Here is a 20,182-nt window from a genome sequence, read left to right on the forward strand (position 1 = left end):
TGGATGCACCTCTAAGACTGTCACAGAGCTTTGACCTCTGATTCAGGTCACCTAGCTAACTTCTGTGACCTCCTTCACTGACCCCTGTGGACTCTGACCAGCATGGTCCATATTGATCTTTGATCTCCTTTCAGCTGATTGACTTTCTCCTTGGATTTCCTCTGTGTCTTCGGAGACACTCTGAGATCTTGTCCCTTGCTTCCCTCACTCCAGACTCTTGCCAATGGCCTGGGTCCTAGCGGGGATTCCAACCGGCGCACAGCAGAGCTGGAGGAGGCCCTGGAGCGGCAACGCGCCGAAGTGTGCCAGCTGCGGGAGCGCCTGGCGGTGCTGTGCCGTCAGATGAGCCAGCTGGAGGAGGAGTTGGGCACTGCGCACCGCGAGCTGGGCAAGGCGGAGGAAGCCAACTCCAAGCTGCAGCGCGACCTCAAGGAGGTGAGGCCCCAGGGAGGTGGGCTGCCCTCCGTCCCTCACCTTTCCGTAGCGCTCTCCCTCGCGCATTGCTCGTGAATGGCAGAACCTCGATTCAGTCCACAGGCTGGGTGACTCCTCCTCTCTGAGATTCAGTTTCCTTACCTGTGAAAGGAGATGTATGATTCTCATCAGAGGGTGAGCCTATGGCGCAGAGTACACACTCCATAACTGCTCGTAATTACTTTGTTACCTAACTTTGGGTCCTTCTCTGGTGCCTCTAAATGGATTTTTTTTTTTTCCTTTTGTGAGACAGAGTCTGGCTGTGTCGTCCAGGCTGGAGTGCAGTGGCATGATCTCGGCTCACTGCCACCTCTGCTTCCCGGGTTCAAGTGATTCTCCTGCCTCAGGCTCCCAAGTAGCTAGAACTACAGGTGCCCACCACCACGCCTGGCTAATTTATTTTTTATTTTTTATTTTTAGTAGAGATGGGGTTTCACTATGTTGGCCAGGCTGGTCTTGAACTCCTGACCTCAGGTGATCCACCCGCCTCGGCCTCCCAAAGTGTTGGGATTACAGGTGTGAGCCACCACACCCAGCCTTTTTTTTTTTTTTTTTTTTTTGAGATGGAATCTCGCTCTGTCACCCAGGCTGGAGTGCAGTGGTGCAATCTCGGCTCACTGCAACCTCTGCCTCCTGGTTCAAGCGATTCTCTTGCGTCAGTCTCCCGAGTAGCTGGGACTACAGATGTGCGCTGCCATACCTGGCTTTTTTTTTTTTTTTTTTTTTTTTTTTTTTTTAATCTTTAGTAGAAATGGGGTTTCACCATATTGGCCAGGCTAGTCTCGAACCCCTGACCTCAAGTGATCCGCTCGCCTTGGCTTCCCAAAGTGCTGGGATTATGAGCGTGAGCCACTGCGCCGAGCCTCTAAATGGCATCTTTTGTGGGTATTTCACCCCTTCCTGGCTTAGGCCGCTTTATCCTAATCCCGGTGACCCCAGGGCGCTGCTGGGAAATGTGGACCTGGATTCTTGAAGGCAGTGGATGAGAAAGAAGAGTGAGCACTAGGATTAGCCTGGGCAATATAGTGACACCCCGTCTCTACTTTAAAAAATAAATAGCCGGGAGTGGTGGCGGGTGCCTTTAGTCCCAGCTACCAGAAAGGCTGAGGCATAAGAATCACTTGAGCTTGGGAGGTGGAGGTTGCAGTAAGCCGAGATCCGTACCACTGTACTCCAGCCAGGGTGCTAGAGTGAAACTCCGCCAAAAAAAGAAAAAGAAAAAAATAGAAAAAGAAAAAGAGACCGGGCGCGGTTGCTCATGCCTGTAATCTCAGCACTTTGGGAGGCCGAGGCAGGCAGATTACCTGAGGTCAGGAGTTCAAGACTAGCCTGGCCAACATGGTGAAATTCCCATCTCTACTGAAAATACAAAAATTAGCCAGGCGTGGTAGCAGGTGCCTGTAATCCCAGCTACTCGAGAGGCGGAGGCAGGAGAATCGCTTGAACCCAGGAGGTGGAGGTTGCAGTGAGCCGAGATCACACCACTGCACTCCAGCCTGGGTGACAGAGCAAGACTCTCTCTCAAAAAAAAAAAAAGGAAAGAGAGAGAGAGTCTTCATCTGGGATTTTTTTTAAAGCCTGAATAGCCACGGGGGCTACTGGGAAATGTAGCCCCACCACGTGGGCTACCAGAGGGTCCATCTCCCATGAGACCTTGGAGCACCTCTTTTGGGGTTCTAAGCCTCTGGTACCGTGGTAGTTCTTGGGAGGTGTTGTCTTCTAGGTAGAAGGGATCCTTATTTCCCATGAGACCACAGGACACTTGCTCTTTGATTCTAAGTCTGCTCTATGCCAGAAATTAGTGAAAAATCCAAGCCCTGGGTTTTGAGGAAAGGGCTGGAGTGGAGACTTCACATCCCACAGGCCTCAGATCCTCTGCACCTAGAGGATCTGAGCCTGCAGCGGCCTAGAAGCTCATGGGAGGTGTAGCACCACCATTTTAACTCGCAGGTGGCAGGGACTTAAGATGGGCTAGTCCTGGGAGCTCTTAGCAGGTGTGATACCACCATTCTGACTCCTGTGTCAGGGCACTTTGTTTACCAGGAAACAAGGGGATGCCCCATCGGCTCCCCCAGGGGCTTGCAGTCCACGGGGCCCTTTGCCACCTCCGCAGGCACTGGCGCAGCGGGAAGATATGGAGGAGCGGATTACGACGCTGGAGAAGCGCTACCTGAGCGCCCAGCGCGAGGCCACGTCTCTGCACGACGCCAACGACAAACTGGAGAACGAGTTAGCTAGCAAGGAGTCACTGTATCGGCAGGTGGGGGCGCAGCCCGGGAGGGGCGATGGGGCGGCGCCGGGGCCCAGGTGACGCAGCCCGTCCCCTCCGCCTGCCTCTCCCTCCCCCAGAGTGAAGAGAAGAGCCGTCAGCTGGCCGAGTGGTTGGACGACGCCAAGCAGAAGCTGCAGCAGACGCTGCAGAAGGCGGAGACTTTGCCCGAGATAGAGGCGCAGCTAGCGCAGCGCGTGGCGGCACTCAACAAGGTGCGGGGAGGACTTGGGTCGCGACCTTGTGTGGGGGAAGGAGTGGGGCCTAGAAGAGGCAGGGTCGCGAATCTGGAGGGGTAGGAGCGAGGTCAGAACCCTGGATTTGGGGGAAAGTGTGGGGCCTAGGGGCTGGGAAAGGGTCAGGACTTGGAATGAGGAGGGCCTGGAGGTTTGCACGCGGGACGGATGGGAGCGGGGTTCTCTAGCCTGGACTGAAAGGCCGGGTGGCCTGGAACCTGAGAGGGAAGGAATAGGTCCTGAAAAAGTGGACTAGGCGCAGGGGCGGGGCCTGACTCATAGCTGCAGGGGAGGAGCCTGGCGCTGTGGGGGCGGGACCTGGCCCTCCACCTTGGAGGAGGTGGGGCTCGGAGCCTGACTGATCCTGGAAGGGTAAGTCACACGCCCTGAGTTCCATCCTCTAGGCTGAGGAACGTCATGGGAATTTCGAGGAGCGGCTTCGGCAGCTGGAGGCCCAACTGGAAGAGAAGAATCAAGAGCTGCAACGGGTGAGGGGGCGGAAGACAGCGCAGAGGGTGGGGCTTCGAGGCAGGGGCGGAGCTTAATGAGGAGGCTGGGGACCCGGGGGCGGGGCTTAGAGCAAGGGCGGTGGTCTGGGCAGGGTGGGCTTGAGCACGCCCGCCCCGCTCTGCTTTGCACAGGCCCGGCAGCGGGAGAAGATGAACGATGACCACAATAAGCGGCTGTCCGAGACGGTGGACAAGCTGCTGAGCGAGTCCAACGAGCGCTTACAGCTTCACCTCAAGGAGCGCATGGGGGCGCTGGAGGAGAAGGTGCGCCCCCCATCCAGGACTGCGGGACGGGGAAATCTGGGACTACCTCTTGCTGGAATCCTGAGGCCCCAGGCCCTTCTCTCAGATCTGTTATCGGAGGCCTCCCTAAATCCCGGCATCCTGAGTTGGGCAGCCTTCTCTGCTGTATTGCCCAGACCCGCTTTTTCACCTATTCTAGACGTTCCAAGAGCCGAATTCTGGGGCACCCATGCCTCAAGTCCTTGACTTTTCCCAAAGCCTCCAACCCCATGGACCCCCAAACCCTGAACCCTCTGAGATTGCACAGGGTGTTGCATCCCGGGGCTTCTCTCCCCAGAAACATCGTTGTCCCTGCTCCCCCGAAACTCACCATTTGTCCATCTCAGTCCTCCTGGGTCCCCTCAGGCCTGTCTGTGTGCATTGGGAGCTGCCTGCAGCCCCAGGGGCGTGCCCCTCTCAGGTCCCACTCCCTCACTTCACCTCTGTCTCCACAGAACTCCCTGAGCGAGGAGATAGCCAACATGAAGAAGCTTCAGGATGAGCTGCTGCTAAACAAGGTAGGGGGCCCTGAGGGGACAGGAGGAGGAAGTTGGGGCAGTGTTTGCCGAGGCTAGGGTCCGCAAGTCTGGCAGGGGCTGTGCCTCCTGGGCGGAGCAGATTCTAACCCGACACCTCCAACACCGGCCCCCAGGAGCAGCTCTTGGCCGAAATGGAGCGAATGCAGATGGAGATCGACCAGCTGCGGGGGAGGCCACCATCCTCCTACTCCAGGTGACAGTAGCCCTCCTGCCCTGCCTCCACCATGGAGCCTCGTTGGCCAAGCTCCTCCCTTCTAATCCCCACTTCCTATCCTCCCGAGATTTCTACTGATCCCTCTGGGTTTTTTTTTTTTTTTTTTTTTTTTTTTTTTTTTGAGACAGAGTCTTACTCTGTTGCCCAGGCTGGAATGCAGTGGCACGATTCCGGCTCACTGCAACCTCCACCTCCTGAGTTCAAGCGATTCTCGTCCCTCAACCACCCGAGTAGCTGGGACTACAGGCGAGCACCACCCCAGCCGGCTAATTTTTGTAGTTTTAGTGGAGACGGGGTTTTGCCATGTTGGCCAGGCTGGTCTGGAACCCCAGACCTGAAGTGATCCTCCCGCCTTGGCCTCCCAAAGTGCTGGAATTACAGATGTGAGCCACCGCGCTTAGCCCCCTCTGTTTTTTTACCCTGACTTTATTTATTTACTTTTTCTTTCTTTTGAGACAGAGTCTCGCTCTGTTGCCCGGGCTAGAGTGCACTGGCACGATCTCAGCTCACTGCAACCTCTGCCTCCCCGGTTCAAGTGATTTTCCTGCCTCAGCCTCTAGAGTGGCAGGGACTACAGGAACCCACCACCATGTCCAGCTAATTTTTTAATTTTTAGTAGAGACGGGGCTTCACCATGTTGGCCTGGTCTCGAACTCCTGACCTTAAGTGATCTGCCTACCTCGGCCTCCCAAAGTGCTGGGATTACAGGCCTGAGTCACCAGGCCTGGCCCCTTGACCCTGACTTCAGGGCCCTGGCCCTAGGTCTGTCTCTGTGACCCCTTGCCTCTGTGCCCTTTTCCTGACTCCTTGGTCCCTGACTGCTTTCCTCACGCCCACAGGTCTCTTCCTGGCAGTGCCCTGGAGCTCCGTTACTCTCAGGCACCCACATTACCTTCTGGTGCCCACCTGGATCCCTATGTGGCTGGCAGTGGTCGGGCAGGCAAGAGGGGCCGCTGGTCGGGGGTCAAGGAGGAGCCCTCCAAGGTCAGCAGCTGCCTCTGGAGCCTGGACTGAGCAGGGCTTGGGTGGGCAGCGGTAGGAAGTGGAGCTAAATCCGTGGGACTCCGGGAGGAAGCTGAGTTGAGAGGCAGGATCTCCTGGACTCACCCACTCACCCTTTCTTCTCTCCTTCCCTGCAACCCTCTTGCCTGGATGTCTCCTCCTGTGGATGTCCTGCCACCTGGTGAGAACCCGAGAGTAATGATGGGACTGGGAGGGGCGTATGGAATCCCAGAGTAGGTGGGGTTAGGTGAGGAACAGGAGCCAGCTGAGTCATGGGAATCAGGGGCAGGAGTGGAGTCATGGGTGTGGGCGTGGCTTGGAAAGGGTTTGGGGAGGGATCAAGGACAGGGGCCTGTCAAGAGAAGAAGTTGGAGGCTGGGCAGGGTGGTCCATGCCTGTAATCCCAACACTTGCTGGCGCCGAGGCAGGCAGATCACTTGAGGTCGGGAGTTCGAGAGCAGCCTTGCCAAAATGGCGTCTCTAGGAAAAATGCAAAAATTAGCCGGGCATGGTAGCGGGCACCTGTAATCCCAGCTACTGAGGAGACAGGCAGAAGAATCATTCGAACCTGGGAGGCAGAGGTTGCAGTAACCTGAGATTGCGCCACCGCACTCCAGCCTGGGCGACAGAGAGACACTGTCTCAAGAAACAAGAAAAAGAAAAAGAAATAAAGGTGGGCTGGGAAAAGCATCAGTGAGGTCAGGAAAGGTCAGGCTCATGAGCCAAGACCCAGCACCAACCTCGGCCCCCACCCATCTGATGTCGCTCTGTCCCCACACAGGGACAGGATTGGGAGCGGTCTGCCCCTGCGGGCTCCATACCACCCCCATTCCCTGGGGAGCTGGACGGCTCAGATGAGGAGGAGGCAGAGGGGATGTTTGGGGCTGAGCTGCTGTCCCCCAGTGGGCAGGCTGACGTGCAGACGCTGGCCATCATGCTTCAGGAGCAGCTGGAGGCCATCAACAAGGAGATCAAGTGAGCCCTAGCCCCGCCCTGGCCCACCCTGCCCTACCTGAGCTGACTCCACAGCCCTTTTGGCTCTGGAGGCCTGAAAGCCTGAGTCCATCTCCTCTTACACCATCCACAGGAATTCTTCCAGCCCAACACTCACTCCACTGTCCAGGCATCCCCTAAGATACACTCAGAAGTCTTCTATGTGCTACCTACACATATACCCCCAGCCAGTACTCACCATTCCCCAACACACCAGACTGCACCCCAAAATACCCCAGTTCCCCTCAATGCATTCAAGAATCTTCCATTACGCTATCAATTTTGTGGTTTCACATAACAAGTGCCCAGAGTCTCCCACTACTCTAAGAATCTCAAGACAACACAAGGTTCCCAACCTCAAACACCAAGAATCTCCTCCTAATGCCCTAATCAAAAACTTCACCTCCAGGCCGGGCGCGGTGGCTCACGCCTGTAATCCCAGCACTTTGGGAGGCCGAGGCAGGCGGATCACGAAGTCAGGAGATCGAGACCCTCCTGGCTAACATGGTGAAACCCCATCTCTACTAAAATACAAAAAATTAACTGGGCATGTTGGCAGGCACCTGTAGTCCCAGCTACTGGGGAGGCTGAGGCAGGAGAATGGCGTGAACCCGGGAGGCGGAGCTTGCAGTGAGCCGAGATTGTGCCACTGCACTCCAGCCTGGGCGACAGAGCGAGACTCTGTCTCAAAAAACAAACAAATAAAAACTTCAACACTATATACTAAGAATTTCTAATATAAAAAACGTCCCCAACTTATTAAGAAGCCCCCAATGATGTAACGTCTACCCCGATTCACCAGCAATGACCATATTCAGCAATTCTGCTGTAACGCACTCCCCATGAGCCTTCAGCAAATATACTGTGACCACCACCTTCCATACTGAATGACTCCATGCCCTTCCCAGATCCTAGAGTGACCTGAATCCCTGATCTCACACTGCTCCTGTTATGACCTTGCTCTTACAGTCCACCTTGAACTTGTCCTTTTGTCCACAGTAATCCCTTCATGATTTTCCAAACCACTGTCATCAGGGCCACCCTGATGCAGACCTTGATCACCTTGACAGCCCTAATCCTGCAATGACTTCCTGAGACTATCAGGACTCCTTGACTCTCCTTGAGCCCGGGAGTCCTTCAGAAACCCACCAAAGCCCTCTGATGTCATTGCACCTTCCCCAGAATTCCCCTTGTCCCACCAAGCCTTTCTGGCCCCTTGGGCTCCCAGATTCCCTCTCCCACTGTCTGCTGCGGCCGCTTACCCAGTTTCCCCTATTTCCCTCCTCAGGCTGATCCAAGAGGAGAAGGAGACAACAGAACAGAGGGCAGAGGAGCTGGAGAGCCGGGTGTCCAGCTCTGGCTTGGACTCGTTGGGCCGCTACCGCAGCAGCTGCTCCCTGCCCCCCTCCCTCACCACCTCTACCCTTGCCAGCCCCTCCCCTCCCAGCTCTGGCCACTCAACTCCCCGCCTGGCACCCCCTAGCCCTGCCCGTGAGGGCACCGACAAGGCTGTGAGTGTTCTGAAGTCTCCCCAGCCTAGTAGGGGGATGGGGAGAGGTCAGAAGCAGGGCTCCGCAGTGAACAACAGTAACCCCTCATAGCAGTGGTTTTCCAAAGCAACCTTAGCTTTCCCTAAAGGTTCAAACTCAAAGAGCAAAGGGGAGGCGGAGTCACTGGGTTCTTGAACCCTAACTTTCACTTTAGTCAGATCTGGTCTACTTTTATTTCTCACGCATCAAGTTTCTGCATAGGATTTTAAAAAGTTTCTGGGCCGGGCGTGGTGGCTCACGCCTGTAATCCCAGCACTTTGGGAGGCCGAGGCAGGCGGATCGCGAGGTCAGGAGATCGAGACCATCCTGGCTAACACGGTGAAACACCGTCTCTACTAAAAATACAAAAAATCAGCTCAGCGTGGTGGCGGGCCTCTGTAGTCCCAGCTACTCGGGAGGCTGAGGCAGGAGAATGGCGTGAACCCAGGAGGCAGTGTTTGCAGTGAGCCGAGATCACGCCACTGCACTCTAGCCTGGGCGACAGAGCGAGACTCTGTCTCAAAAAAAAAAAAAAAAAAAAAAAAAAAAAAATTAGCCAGGCGTGGTGGCACATGCCTTTAATCTCAGCTACTTGGGAGGCTGAGGCAGGAGAATCTCTTGAACCTGGGAGGCAGAGGTTGCAGTGAGCCGAGATCGTGCCATTGCACTGCAGCCTGGGTGACAGAGTGAAACTCCATCTCAAAAAAATAAAGTTTCTGCAACTCACCCTCACTTGAGCTAGACTACCTTTGGATACTGTTCTAAACCAGGGTCACCCCACACACCCCTCAGTAGACATCTCAGTTACTAAAGCGCCCCCGACATGACTCCTTGAACTCAGTCCAGCATCTGTGCCCTCTGTCCTCAGAATCATGTCCCTAAGGAGGAAGCTGGAGCTCCACGAGGGGAGGGGCCGGCCATCCCAGGAGACACCCCACCACCCACTCCCCGCTCTGCCCGTCTTGAAAGAATGACCCAGGCCTTGGCACTGCAGGCAGGGTCCCTGGAAGATGGGGGACCCTCACGGGGAAGGTCAGCAGGGACAAGGGATAGGGACAGGGAGAGGCTGGTTTGGGAAGATGAGAAGGGGGTGGACAAGGACTTGGGAGGAGAGGAGGCATCCCAGCCAGTATATGCTCTCATTCTCTCCTTGTTTCCCAGTGAGGGCACCCCAGACTCCCTACACAAAGCCCCCAAGAAGAAGAGCATCAAGTCATCCATAGGCCGTCTCTTTGGCAAGAAAGAGAAGGGACGAATGGGACCCCCAGGCCGGGACAGCTCTTCTCTGGGTGAGTACCTCACTCTAACCCTTCCCTCCTTTGTTCCTTCCTCCCTTCCTTTCTTTCTCCTTCTTTGTATGTTCACTTGACATTCATTCATGTCTTCATTCATTTGGTGATTTATTTAGAATTTGGAAGGAACACAGCTTGCCAAGGTAGGCAGGAGGAGGAGGGAAAAGGAAAGGGCACTCTGGGGCCTGCTTGGGTGACTGAGTGGGTAAATGAATTGATTTCCTTTACCTATTTTTTTGGTGGTTGTTTTTTTTTTGGGTTTTGTTGTTGTTGTTTTGAGACGGAGATTCGCTCTGTCACCCAGGCTGGAGTGCAATGGCACGATCTTGGTTCACTGGAACTTCCACCTCCTGGGTTCAAGCAATTCTTCTGCCTCAGCCTCTTGAGCAGCTGGGACTACAGGCACCCACCACCATGCCTGACTACCTTTTTTTTTTTTTTGTATTTTTAGTAGAGATAGGGTTTCGCCATGTTGGCCAGACTGGTCTTGAACTCCTGACCTTCGGTGATCCACCAGCCTCGGCCTCCCAAAGTGCTGGGATTACAGACTCATTTACTTTTTTTTTTTTTTTTTTGAGACGGAGTCTCTCTTCATCGCTCAGGCTGGAGTATAGTGGCGCAATCTCGTCTCACTGCAAGTTCTGCCTCCCGTGTTCATGCCATTCTCCTGCCTCAGCCTCCCGAGTAGCTGGGACTACAGGCGCCTGCCACCACGCCCGGCTAGTTTTTTGTATTTTCAGTAGAGATGGGGTTTCACCATGTTAGCCAGGATGGTCTTGATCTCCCAACCTAGTGATCCACCCGCCTCAGCCTCCCAAAGCACTGGGATTACAGGTGTGAGCCACCGCGCCTGGTCACCTATTTTTTAAACAGAGGAAGAGGATGGGGCATCCTCAAGGCAGGGCACCTTCCTGTGGTGTGCTGGAGCCTGCTCTCACTGGCTCAGGAGATCCGCTATTTCAGGAATTGGCTGATATCACACTGGTAGCTTGAAATTGGCCATGGTGGGATTATTTACACCACGGAAATGGACAAATGCTACAAATCAGGGATTCCCTTCTGCCTTCCCAAGGAGCCAGTTGTTAGGCATTTACCAGCACACCACTGCCACCTTACCAAGGACAGCCCAGTGCATCCAGCCGTATTTTGGGGATGACTCCGATTCATGGGCGCTTGTCTGGCTTTATCACTTCCTCGATGTGGCCTCACTCACTACTCCCTCAGGGCCTCTGCCTTTCCTGCATTTTCCTCATCACCTCCAGCATGAAAGATTCTGCCTCCCCCTTGAGATTTTCCAAATTTCAACCCCTCCCTGCCCCCAGCTGGAACACCCTCAGATGAGACACTGGCCACTGACCCTCTGGGACTAGCCAAGCTGACAGGCCCAGGAGACAAGGACCGAAGGAACAAGAGGAAGTGAGTGTGTGTGTGTGAATGTGTGAGTGTGAGAGTGTGTGTGAGTGTGGTGTAAGTGACGACTGTGTGTGTATGTGTGTTAGTGAGAGTATGTGTGTGAGTGTATGAGTGTGTGTATGAGAGTGTGAGTGTGAGTATGAGAGTGTGTGAGTGTGGTGTGACGACAGTGTGTGTGTGGTGTGTGTGTTAGAGTATGTGTGAGTGTGAGTGTGTGATTGTGCGTGTGAGTGTGCACGAGTGTGTCCCCGCGTGTGAGAGTGTGTGTGAGTGTATGTGTGTGTATGAGTGTGTATGTGTGTGTGATTGTGCGTGTGTGTGAGTGTGCATGAGTGTGTGCCCGCGAGTGTGAGTGTGTGTGTGAGAGAGTGTGGGTGTGCAGCAGTGGTGGTGAACAGAAATGAGAATTCAATGCTGGGAGGGGGTGTCCGTGACCCTGAACTTGCTTTCCTGGAAACCCAGGAGCTCCCAGAGTTTTTATTTTTTCTTTCTTAATTTTTGTGTTTGTTTAATTTATATTTTTTGTTTTTCTTTTTTCTCTCTTTTGATAGGGGTTGGGGGGAGAGGATTTAGATTCACATGTATTTTTTGACCTTCTGCCGTGTTTTATACATTCATAAAAGGTGCGTGTGTGTGTGTGTGTGTGTGTGTGTGTGTGGTGATGGGGACCATCCACAGAGCAGGGGGTCTCCACCCCTGACAGCTTCTATCCTGGCCCCTTCACCCCTGCAGGCATGAACTCCTGGAGGAGGCCTGCCGCCAGGGCCTGCCTTTTGCTGCCTGGGATGGGCCCACCGTGGTGTCCTGGCTGGAGGTACTGGGGCCCAGAAATGCCCTGACTGTTGGTCCTCAACCCCTGTGACAGCCCTACTGGTAGGGGCTGCCTGGTCCTCCTGGTTCTACCACCCTGCTTCTAGCCCAGAGGTGGGGGTGGCCATGGGCCGGGCAGGTGAGGACCCAGGAGGGCCCAGCCTTCCCCTTCATCTAAACAGCTTCTTTCTCCTTCTTCTTCCCCTTCCGCCCCTGCCGCTCTGGCTTTGCCCACCTGGGTCATGGTCTCCTGTCGTTCTCTCTACTCTCTCTTTCTGGATTCTCTGTCTCTATTTTTCGGCACGATTACCATCTCTGACCATGCTTTTGTCATCCCCCATATTTCTCATGTCTCCGATCGCCCTGCCGATGTCTCCCTGTCTCTCACTTCCTGTTTCTCCCCACCCTCTTTCTTTTCTTTTCTTTCCTTCTTTTTCTTTCTTCTTTCTTTCTCTTTCTTTTTCTTTTCTTTCTCTTTCTTTCTTTTTTTTGTCTTTTCTCTCTCTTTTCCCCCGCCGCCCCGCCATTTGTCTCCTTGGACTCTTCCTCATCTCGTCCACGTCTCTTTTCCTTGTCCTATTTCTTCTCCCTGCGAACTTTCCCACGTCACTGTTTCACCCCCCACCCCCGCTTGCCTGTCCCCACCTCCCTGTCCCCCCATCTCTCCGGTTTTCTCCTCCTCTGTCCCCTCTGTCCATCTGTCCTTCCGCTGCAGCTGTGGGTAGGCATGCCTGCCTGGTACGTGGCCGCCTGCCGGGCCAATGTCAAGAGCGGTGCCATCATGGCCAACCTGTCAGACACAGAGATCCAGCGCGAGATCGGCATCAGCAACCCGCTGCACAGACTTAAGCTTCGCCTCGCCATCCAGGAGATGGTCTCGCTCACCTCGCCCTCGGCCCCCGCCTCCTCTCGCACTGTGAGTGTCCGGCGGCCAATTCCAGCCGTTGCTTCCTCAGGGCCCCGCCTCTTGCCCTCAGTCTAGCCAATCCTGGGATTGCTCACCCCTCTGTCCCACGACCCTGCTTCTCATTGGCTCTCACCCCCTCAGCCTCCCCTCTGCTCCCTACTTGGCCTGTGGTCTATGTGGTACTCCAGGAGGGGCCCAGGCCACCTCCTTCCCTGACTTTCTCCCTCTCCTCAGCATTTGCTGTCCCACTCAAATGTCACCACCTCCAAGAAGCTTTCCTTGTCAGCTAAACTAGTTTCCCCCATCATTCCAGCATATCAGCACCTTCTAATTTTCCCCATAGCATTTATTGCCTTCTAATTATTTTATCTTTTCATTCCAACTTTTTTTTTTTTTTTTTTGAGACAAAGTTTTGCTCTTGTTGTCCAGGCTGGAGTGCAATGGCGCGATCTTGGCTCACTGCAATCCCCCACTCCCGGGTTCAAGCCATTCTCCTGTCTCAGCCTCCTGAGTAGCTGAGATTACAGGTGCCTGCCACCATGCCCGGCTAATTTTTGTATTTTTAGTCGAGACAGGGTTTTGATATGTTGGCCAGGCTGGTCTTGAACTCCCGACCTCAGGTGATCCGCCCGCCTTGGCTTCGAAAAGTGCTGAGATTACAGGCGTGAGCCCCCGCGCCCGGCCCTCGTTTCAACTTTTTATTACGAGAAATTTCAAACATACAGGATATCATGTGTACCCAGTTCAGCAATTCTCAACCTTTTGCTGTACTTGCTCTGTTGTGTGTGTGGGGTGGCGGGATGGGGGAGTACAAGTTGAATATCCCTTACCTGAAATACCTGGGACCAGAAGGGTTTAGAATTTCTGATTTTAAAAAGTTTTTTTTTTAAATATTTGCATAGAAATGAAATATCTTGGGGATGAGAGCCAAGCCTAAACATGAAATTCATTTATGTTTCATACGCATCTCATACACATGCCTACAAAGAATTTTATACAATATTTTAAATAACTTCGTGCATGAAACAAAGTATTGACTGCATTTTGATTGTGATCTGTCACATGAGGTCAGATGGGGGATTTTCCTCTTGTGGCTTCATGTCAGCACTTAAGAAGTTTAGGGCCAAGTGCCGTGGCTCACACCTGTAATTCCAGCATTTTGGGAGGACTTGGGCGGCTGATCTCTTGAGCCCGGGAGTTCGAAACCAGCCTGGGCAACATGGCGAAACCCCGTCTCTACTAAAAATACAAAAATTAGTCGGGTGTGGTGGCGCATACCTGTAGTCCCAGCTACTCAGGAGGCTGAGGTGGGAGGATCCTATGAGCCCAGGAGATGGAGGATGCGGTGGGCTGTGATTGTCCCACTGTACTGCAGCCTGGGTGACAGAGAGAGACTGCATCCAAAAAAAAAAAAAAAAGTTTAGAATTTTGGAGCATTTTGGATTTTTAGATTTTCAGGTTGGGGATGCTCAGAGACCTGTATTTGAATGTCATTTGAGGACATCATAACAGCTTAGCCTCCAAAATTACTTTAGTGGGTCTTTTTCTCTTTTTGAGATGGAGTCTCGCTCTACTGCCCAGGTTGGAGTGCAGTCGCGTGATCTCGGCTCACTGCAAGCTCCACCTCCTGGGTTCACGCCATTCTCCTGCCTCAACCTCCAGAGTAGCTGGAACTACAGGCGCCCGTCACTACGCCCGGCTAATTTTTGGTATTTTTTTTAGTAGAGACGGGGTTTCACCATGTTAGCCAGGATGGTCTCGATTTCCTGATCTCGTGATCTGCCCGCCTTGGCCTCCCAAAGTGCTGGGATTACAGGCGTGAGCCACTGCGCCCGGCCTAGTGGGTCTTTTTCTTCCTTGTAAACACCACATCCTTTATCATACCTAAGGGCATTCACATTGTTGTTAATTTCTTTTTCTTTTCCTTTTTTTTTTTTTTTTTTTGTTTGAGACGGAGTCTCACTCTGTTGCCCAGGCTGGAGTGCGGTGGTGAGATCTCAGCTCACTGCAACCTCCACCTCCCTGGTTCAAGCGATTCTCCTGCCTCAGCTTCCTGAGTAGCTGAGATTAAAGGCACAGGCCACTATGCCCAGCAAATTTTTGTATTTTTAGTAGAGATGGGGTTTCACCAGTGTTGACCAGGCTGGACTTGAACTCCTGACCTCAGGTGATCCACCTGCCTCTGCCTCCCAAAGTGCCAGGATTACCGGCCTGGGCAACATGGCAAAACCCCATCTCTCATCCTAATTTTTGTATTTTTAGTAGAGACGGGGTTTCTCCATGTTGGCCAGGCTAATCTCAAACTCCAAAAGTGATGTGCCCCGCCTCAGCCTCCCAAAGTGTTGGGACTACAGGCGTGAGCCACCGCAACTGGCTACAGTTGTTAATTTCATTGACTATTCAATCTGTATTCAAATTTCCCCAACATACTTAAAATATGTTGATTATTTCTCCCCCAGTTCGACGAAAAGGGTCTGTTGTGTCCCTTGCCATATCCCACACCCTAGGACGGTGACTGGTGCCTGACAATCACCAGGAGATACATAAATGTTTTTATCCTTGTATGGATTCCTAACTTGTGGGGTTGTTGGGAGCAGAAGATCAATAAATGTGAAACATTTGCCCCATGGCTGTGTCTGCTCCCCACTTTTTTTTTTTCTGGAGACGGAGTCTCGCTCTGTCGCCCAGGCTGGAGTGCAGTGGCGCAATCTCGGCTCACTGCAAGCTCCGCCTCCCGGGTTCACGCCATTCTCCTGCCTCAGCCTCCTGAGTAGCTGGGACTACAGGCGCCCGCCACCGCGCCCGGCTAATTTTTTGTATTTTTAGTAGAGACGGGGTTTCACCGTGGTCTCGATCTCCTGACCTTGTGATCCGCCCGCCTCGGCCTCCCAAAGTGCTGGGATTACAGGCGTGAGCCACCGCGCCTGGCTGCCCCCCACTTTTGAATCTTCATTCTGTACCTCTGTGTGAGGTCAGCGAGGTGACGTCATTTGCACGGGGCCACACAGCAAAATGCATGGCAGGGTCGCAATTCCAACCTGAATTTGTTCAACTCCAAAGTCACATTGCCCGGTACATGGCAGGTGCCCGATAACAAGGATCATTCCTTTTCTCTGTTACTGCTTGTCCCAGAAAGCAGGAGGGACATAAACATATGGCCCAGGGCCTTCAGGAGGACACCTTCCTTCCTCTCCCCCACGGGAAGCCCTCTCCCACCATCCATTAATACTCCCTGCCCCTCAGTCCACAGGAAACGTGTGGATGACACACGAGGAGATGGAGTCCCTTACAGCCACGACCAAGCCCGTGAGTGCCCCCTGCCGGCCGCCTGGGGGGTGGCACTAACCCTCTTTGGGGGTGGGGGCAGGGACCGAGTCTGTGGCCATCCCTAAGTCCGCTCCTTGCGTCCTCCTCTGCCTGCCCCTTAACTCACCCCTTCTCTCCCCTCTTCCTACTAACGGGTCAGGAGACCAAGGAGATCAGCTGGGAGCAGGTAGGGGACGCGGGGCGGGGCGTGAGCGCATGAACAGGCTGTGCACGACGCATGGATGCTCCTCCTCCGAGCCCTGCCCCTGTCCTCACCAGAACATGCCATCATCCCCATGGGGGGGCGCTGTGCCAAGCTTGGCTCTGGACTGTTCCATTATGGCTTGGTGGTGGGGAGGGTAGAGGGGATGCGATGTGGAAGCCCAGACTGTTGCATAGTCAGCCTTATGCATGGACCATTTCATCATCGTGGATTGTGGGGACTCTAAGGGGCTTCAATTCTGTAGCTTAGGAGAGACGCAGAGCAGCCGGTGTCCCTATAGTGGAGGGGGCCGGGCCTACAATGGACTGCTCAGTGTACCAGGGCCAAAGAGGAAGCATTGGCTGTGGTGGCGGTGAGGTAGCCAGGCTGAATAAGAAACTGGGGAGGAAGAGCTACACTTTGTTCTCAAGAAACAAGAGGCGGCCAGGCGCAGTGGTTCACGCCTGTAATCCCAGCACTTTTGGAGGCTGAGGTGGGCAGATCACCTGAGGTCAGGAGTTTGAGACCAGCCTGGCCAACATGGTGAAACCCTGTGTCTACTAAAAATACAAAAATTAGCCGGGCACAGTGGCTAGCGCCTGTAATCCCAGCTACTTGGGAGGCTGAGGCAGGAGAATCGCTTGAACCCAGGAGGTGGAGGTTGCAGTGAGCCGAGATTGCACCACTGCACTCCAGCATGGGTGACAGAGTGAGACTCCATCTCATAAAAACCAAACAAATAAACAAACAAAAAAATCAAGAGGTATGAGCTGACTGTCCACGGAGGAATTATGTTTGACTGTGGTCATAGATCACATATTTCCAGCCAGGGGGAGGTGTGGATTTTGTGCTGATGCTGAAAGGAGTGAGGGACTTGGGGCTCATCTGGAATATTGTCCTGGGCCAGATATAACATTAGACAAGTATTTTCAGGACATTGCAAGAGTGATGGCCCTTTCTTAGTGGGAGAGCTGCCTTGAAAGAATCCATTGTCCTGACTTGGGGGTGTAGTGACGTTGGACTGCAGTGAGACAAGAGTTAAAGCAGTGCTTCCCCAAATTTAATGGGTAGTGGGGTGGCACGCACCTGTAGTCCCAGCTACTTGGAATACTGAGGCAGGAGGATCGCTTGAGCCCAAGAAGCCAAGGTCAACCTGGGCAACATAGTAAGACCTTGTCTCTAAAAAATAAACAAATATGGCTGGGCGCAGTGGCTCATGCCTGTAATCCCAGCACTTTGGGAGGCTGAGGTGGGTGGATCTCTTGAGGTCAGGAGTTCGAGACTAGCCTGGCCAACATGGTGAAACCCCGTTTATACTAAAAAATACAAAAATCAGCCGGGTGTGGTGGCGTGTACCTGTAATCCCAGCTACTCGAAGTTTGAGGCAAGAGAATTGCTTGAACCTGGGACGGGGAGGTTGCAGTGACACGAGCTCATGCCTCTGCACTCCAGTCTGGGTGACATAGCAGACTCTGTCAGAAAGAGAGAGATAAATAAAATAAAATAAAATTAAAAGAAGAAAGAAATAAATTAAAAAATAAATATAATGTATATTTCAAATCACCCGAGGGTCTTGTGAAAATGCAGATACCGACTTCAGTAGGCCTGGCATAAGGTCTGAGATTCTGCAATTCCAGGAAGTCCACAGGTGATGGTGATGCTCTAGGTCTCAGGACCACTGTTTGAGTAGCCAAGAGTATATGTAGTCATGAAGAACTAGGAGACAGCTCTGGATTGGTCCATTATCCTGAGCAGAGATTGGTCATTGTGCTACTATGGGGTGGGAAAAACCTTGGATTGGGAGGTTGGACTGTACCCCTCTCATGCACAGTGGGAAGGGGCCAGAGGGCCTGATTCCTCCCTCACCTGCCCATGGCCCCAGATCCTGGCATATGGCGACATGAACCACGAGTGGGTGGGGAACGACTGGCTGCCCAGCCTGGGGCTGCCCCAATACCGCAGCTACTTCATGGAGTCGCTGGTGGATGCCCGAATGTTGGATCACCTTAACAAGAAGGAGCTCCGGGGCCAACTCAAGATGGTGGACAGCTTTCACAGGTGGGGGCTGCCTGGCCAATGGGTACAGTCCAAAGGGAAGCCCCACCCCAGAGTCTTTGGCCAATGGGATTGGCCATGGGAGATTCCTAGGCTTATCTTGGCCTTTTTAGCCTGAGTTCTCAGGAAATCCTCACTCTGTGCCCCTTTCACCAATGAGATGGTCCACAGGAAAAGTTCAGATCCTGAGATGGCTTGGCTAGTTAACCCTGTATCCCCTCCAGGCTGGCCAATAGGAAGTGCCTATTGTTGAAAATGCCGGCCGGGCGCGGTGGCTCACGCCTGTAATCCCTGCACTTTGGGAGGCCGAGGCGGGCGGATCACGAGGTCAGGAGATCGAGACCATCCTGGCTAACACGGTGAAACCCCGTCTCTACTAAAATACAAAAAATTAGCCGGGCGCGGTGGCGGGCGCCTGTAGTCCCAGCTACTCGGGAGGCTGAGGCAGGAGAATGGCGCGAACCTGGGAGGCGGAGCTTGCAGTGAGCCGAGATGGTGCCACTGCACTCCAGCCTGGGCGACAGAGTGAAGACTCCGCCTCACCTTCCCCCCAAAAAAAAAAAAAAAAAAAAAAAAAAAAAAAAAAAAAAAAAAAAAAAAAAAAAAAAGAAAATGCCTCACCTCCTGAGGGGGTCAACAGTCAATAGAACAGATCAGCTCCCCACCCTTTCCAAGAAGAGCACAGCCAGTGGGGAGGGACCCGTAGGAGCAGCAGCCAGGGGGATTGGAAGGCTCATCCGTGACTCCACTTCTCCTGCTGCTCAGGGTGAGTCTACATTATGGGATTATGTGCCTGAAACGGCTCAACTATGACCGGAAGGACCTGGAGCGGAGGCGGGAAGAAAGTCAGACCCAGATCCGAGGTAAGTCGAGTGTAAGGGCCCCTTTGGGAGCCAGGTGGAGGGTGTAAAGCTGGATGGGGAGGAGAGGGGGTGGGGAGAGGCCCGAGAAGAAGATTGGCACCATAACCGAGGGGTGGGGCCAGCGTGGGGGGCATGGCCCGAAGAGAGGAAATGGAGGTGTAGGTATGGGCTAAACTGAACTCTCCAGGCCACGGGAGGGGCACGGCTGAGGGTCCTTTCCGTCCCCAGACGTGATGGTGTGGTCCAATGAGCGGGTCATGGGTTGGGTGTCCGGGCTGGGCCTGAAAGAATTTGCCACGAACCTCACGGAGAGCGGGGTACACGGGGCACTGCTCGCCCTGGACGAGACCTTCGACTACTCCGACCTGGCCTTGCTCCTGCAGATCCCCACGCAGAATGCACAGGTGAGCTGCCGCTGGGCCCGGAGCATGCTGGGCGTCCCCACCTCGCAGACTGCACGCTCCAACCGCCCCCTCCACCTCCTCTTTCCAGGCCCGGCAGCTCCTGGAGAAGGAATTCAGCAACCTTATCTCCTTAGGCACAGACAGGCGGCTGGACGAGGTGAGCGCGGCAGCAGCTCAGAGGGCTCTGCTCCCAGCGGCTCCTCGAGAGGCGGCGCTGAGAGGGCGGGGCCTAACTTTAATTATTAAAGAGTTACGGTTGGAGGCGGGGCCAGGAGAGGGGCGGGGTTAAGGGCGAGGTGATCCCCGGAGAGGGGTGGAGTCAAAGGAAGGGGCGGAGTCAGGCGAGGCCCGAGTCCCTCACCGGCTGCCCGGCTCCTATACCTAGGACAGCGCCAAGTCTTTCAGCCGCTCCCCATCCTGGCGGAAGATGTTCCGGGAGAAGGACCTCCGAGGCGTAACTCCCGACTCAGCTGAGATGTTGCCCCCCAACTTTCGTTCGGCTGCAGCGGGAGCCCTGGGCTCTCCGGGGCTCCCTCTCCGCAAGCTGCAGCCAGAAGGTGGGGGGCTCCCAAATGCGACATCCCCTCCTCGCTTCCCTTGGGTTGGACATGGACCACCTCAGTAGTCCAGGTTCTGGAATGGCCTAGTCCTTTCTCGCCCACCCCTGAAGAATGGACTGCTCCAACGTTCCGCACTCCCCCCTCAGGATGAAATGGATAAATCCTACTCCCCCTTCCCAATGCGGGAGTGAACTCGCCCAATGCGAGTTTGAGTCGGAAGGGAGGGAAACCCATGTGGAGCCCGGCGATCGTTGTGACATCGGGAAGGGAAGTCCAAAGGGAGGAATCCTGGACAGGAACAGGGAGGAGGGTGCTCCAGGCTG

General features: G+C 54.1%; 1 protein-coding gene across 1 annotated transcript in view; it reads left to right on the forward strand.

Moving 5' to 3' along the window:
• PPFIA3 (PTPRF interacting protein alpha 3) overlaps positions 1 to 20,182 on the forward strand; it is a 127,653-nt gene that overhangs the window by 106,501 nt on the left and 970 nt on the right. The window contains exons 8-29 of the mRNA XM_050772383.1: positions 214 to 435; positions 2,588 to 2,734; positions 2,824 to 2,958; positions 3,384 to 3,467; positions 3,621 to 3,752; positions 4,226 to 4,288; positions 4,423 to 4,502; positions 5,363 to 5,507; positions 6,313 to 6,500; positions 7,807 to 8,029; positions 8,916 to 9,079; positions 9,209 to 9,336; positions 10,662 to 10,755; positions 11,485 to 11,566; positions 12,278 to 12,478; positions 15,713 to 15,775; positions 15,936 to 15,962; positions 17,860 to 18,035; positions 18,798 to 18,895; positions 19,124 to 19,299; positions 19,388 to 19,456; positions 19,685 to 19,856. Of these exons, the coding sequence (XP_050628340.1) occupies positions 214 to 435; positions 2,588 to 2,734; positions 2,824 to 2,958; positions 3,384 to 3,467; positions 3,621 to 3,752; positions 4,226 to 4,288; positions 4,423 to 4,502; positions 5,363 to 5,507; positions 6,313 to 6,500; positions 7,807 to 8,029; positions 8,916 to 9,079; positions 9,209 to 9,336; positions 10,662 to 10,755; positions 11,485 to 11,566; positions 12,278 to 12,478; positions 15,713 to 15,775; positions 15,936 to 15,962; positions 17,860 to 18,035; positions 18,798 to 18,895; positions 19,124 to 19,299; positions 19,388 to 19,456; positions 19,685 to 19,856 (2,869 nt within the window). The remainder of the gene's footprint in view (positions 1 to 213; positions 436 to 2,587; positions 2,735 to 2,823; positions 2,959 to 3,383; positions 3,468 to 3,620; positions 3,753 to 4,225; positions 4,289 to 4,422; positions 4,503 to 5,362; positions 5,508 to 6,312; positions 6,501 to 7,806; positions 8,030 to 8,915; positions 9,080 to 9,208; positions 9,337 to 10,661; positions 10,756 to 11,484; positions 11,567 to 12,277; positions 12,479 to 15,712; positions 15,776 to 15,935; positions 15,963 to 17,859; positions 18,036 to 18,797; positions 18,896 to 19,123; positions 19,300 to 19,387; positions 19,457 to 19,684; positions 19,857 to 20,182) is intronic.

Source organism: Macaca thibetana, chromosome 19 (genome assembly GCF_024542745.1).
Source record: "Macaca thibetana thibetana isolate TM-01 chromosome 19, ASM2454274v1, whole genome shotgun sequence".
In the NCBI taxonomy this organism is placed as follows: Eukaryota; Metazoa; Chordata; class Mammalia; order Primates; family Cercopithecidae; genus Macaca; species Macaca thibetana.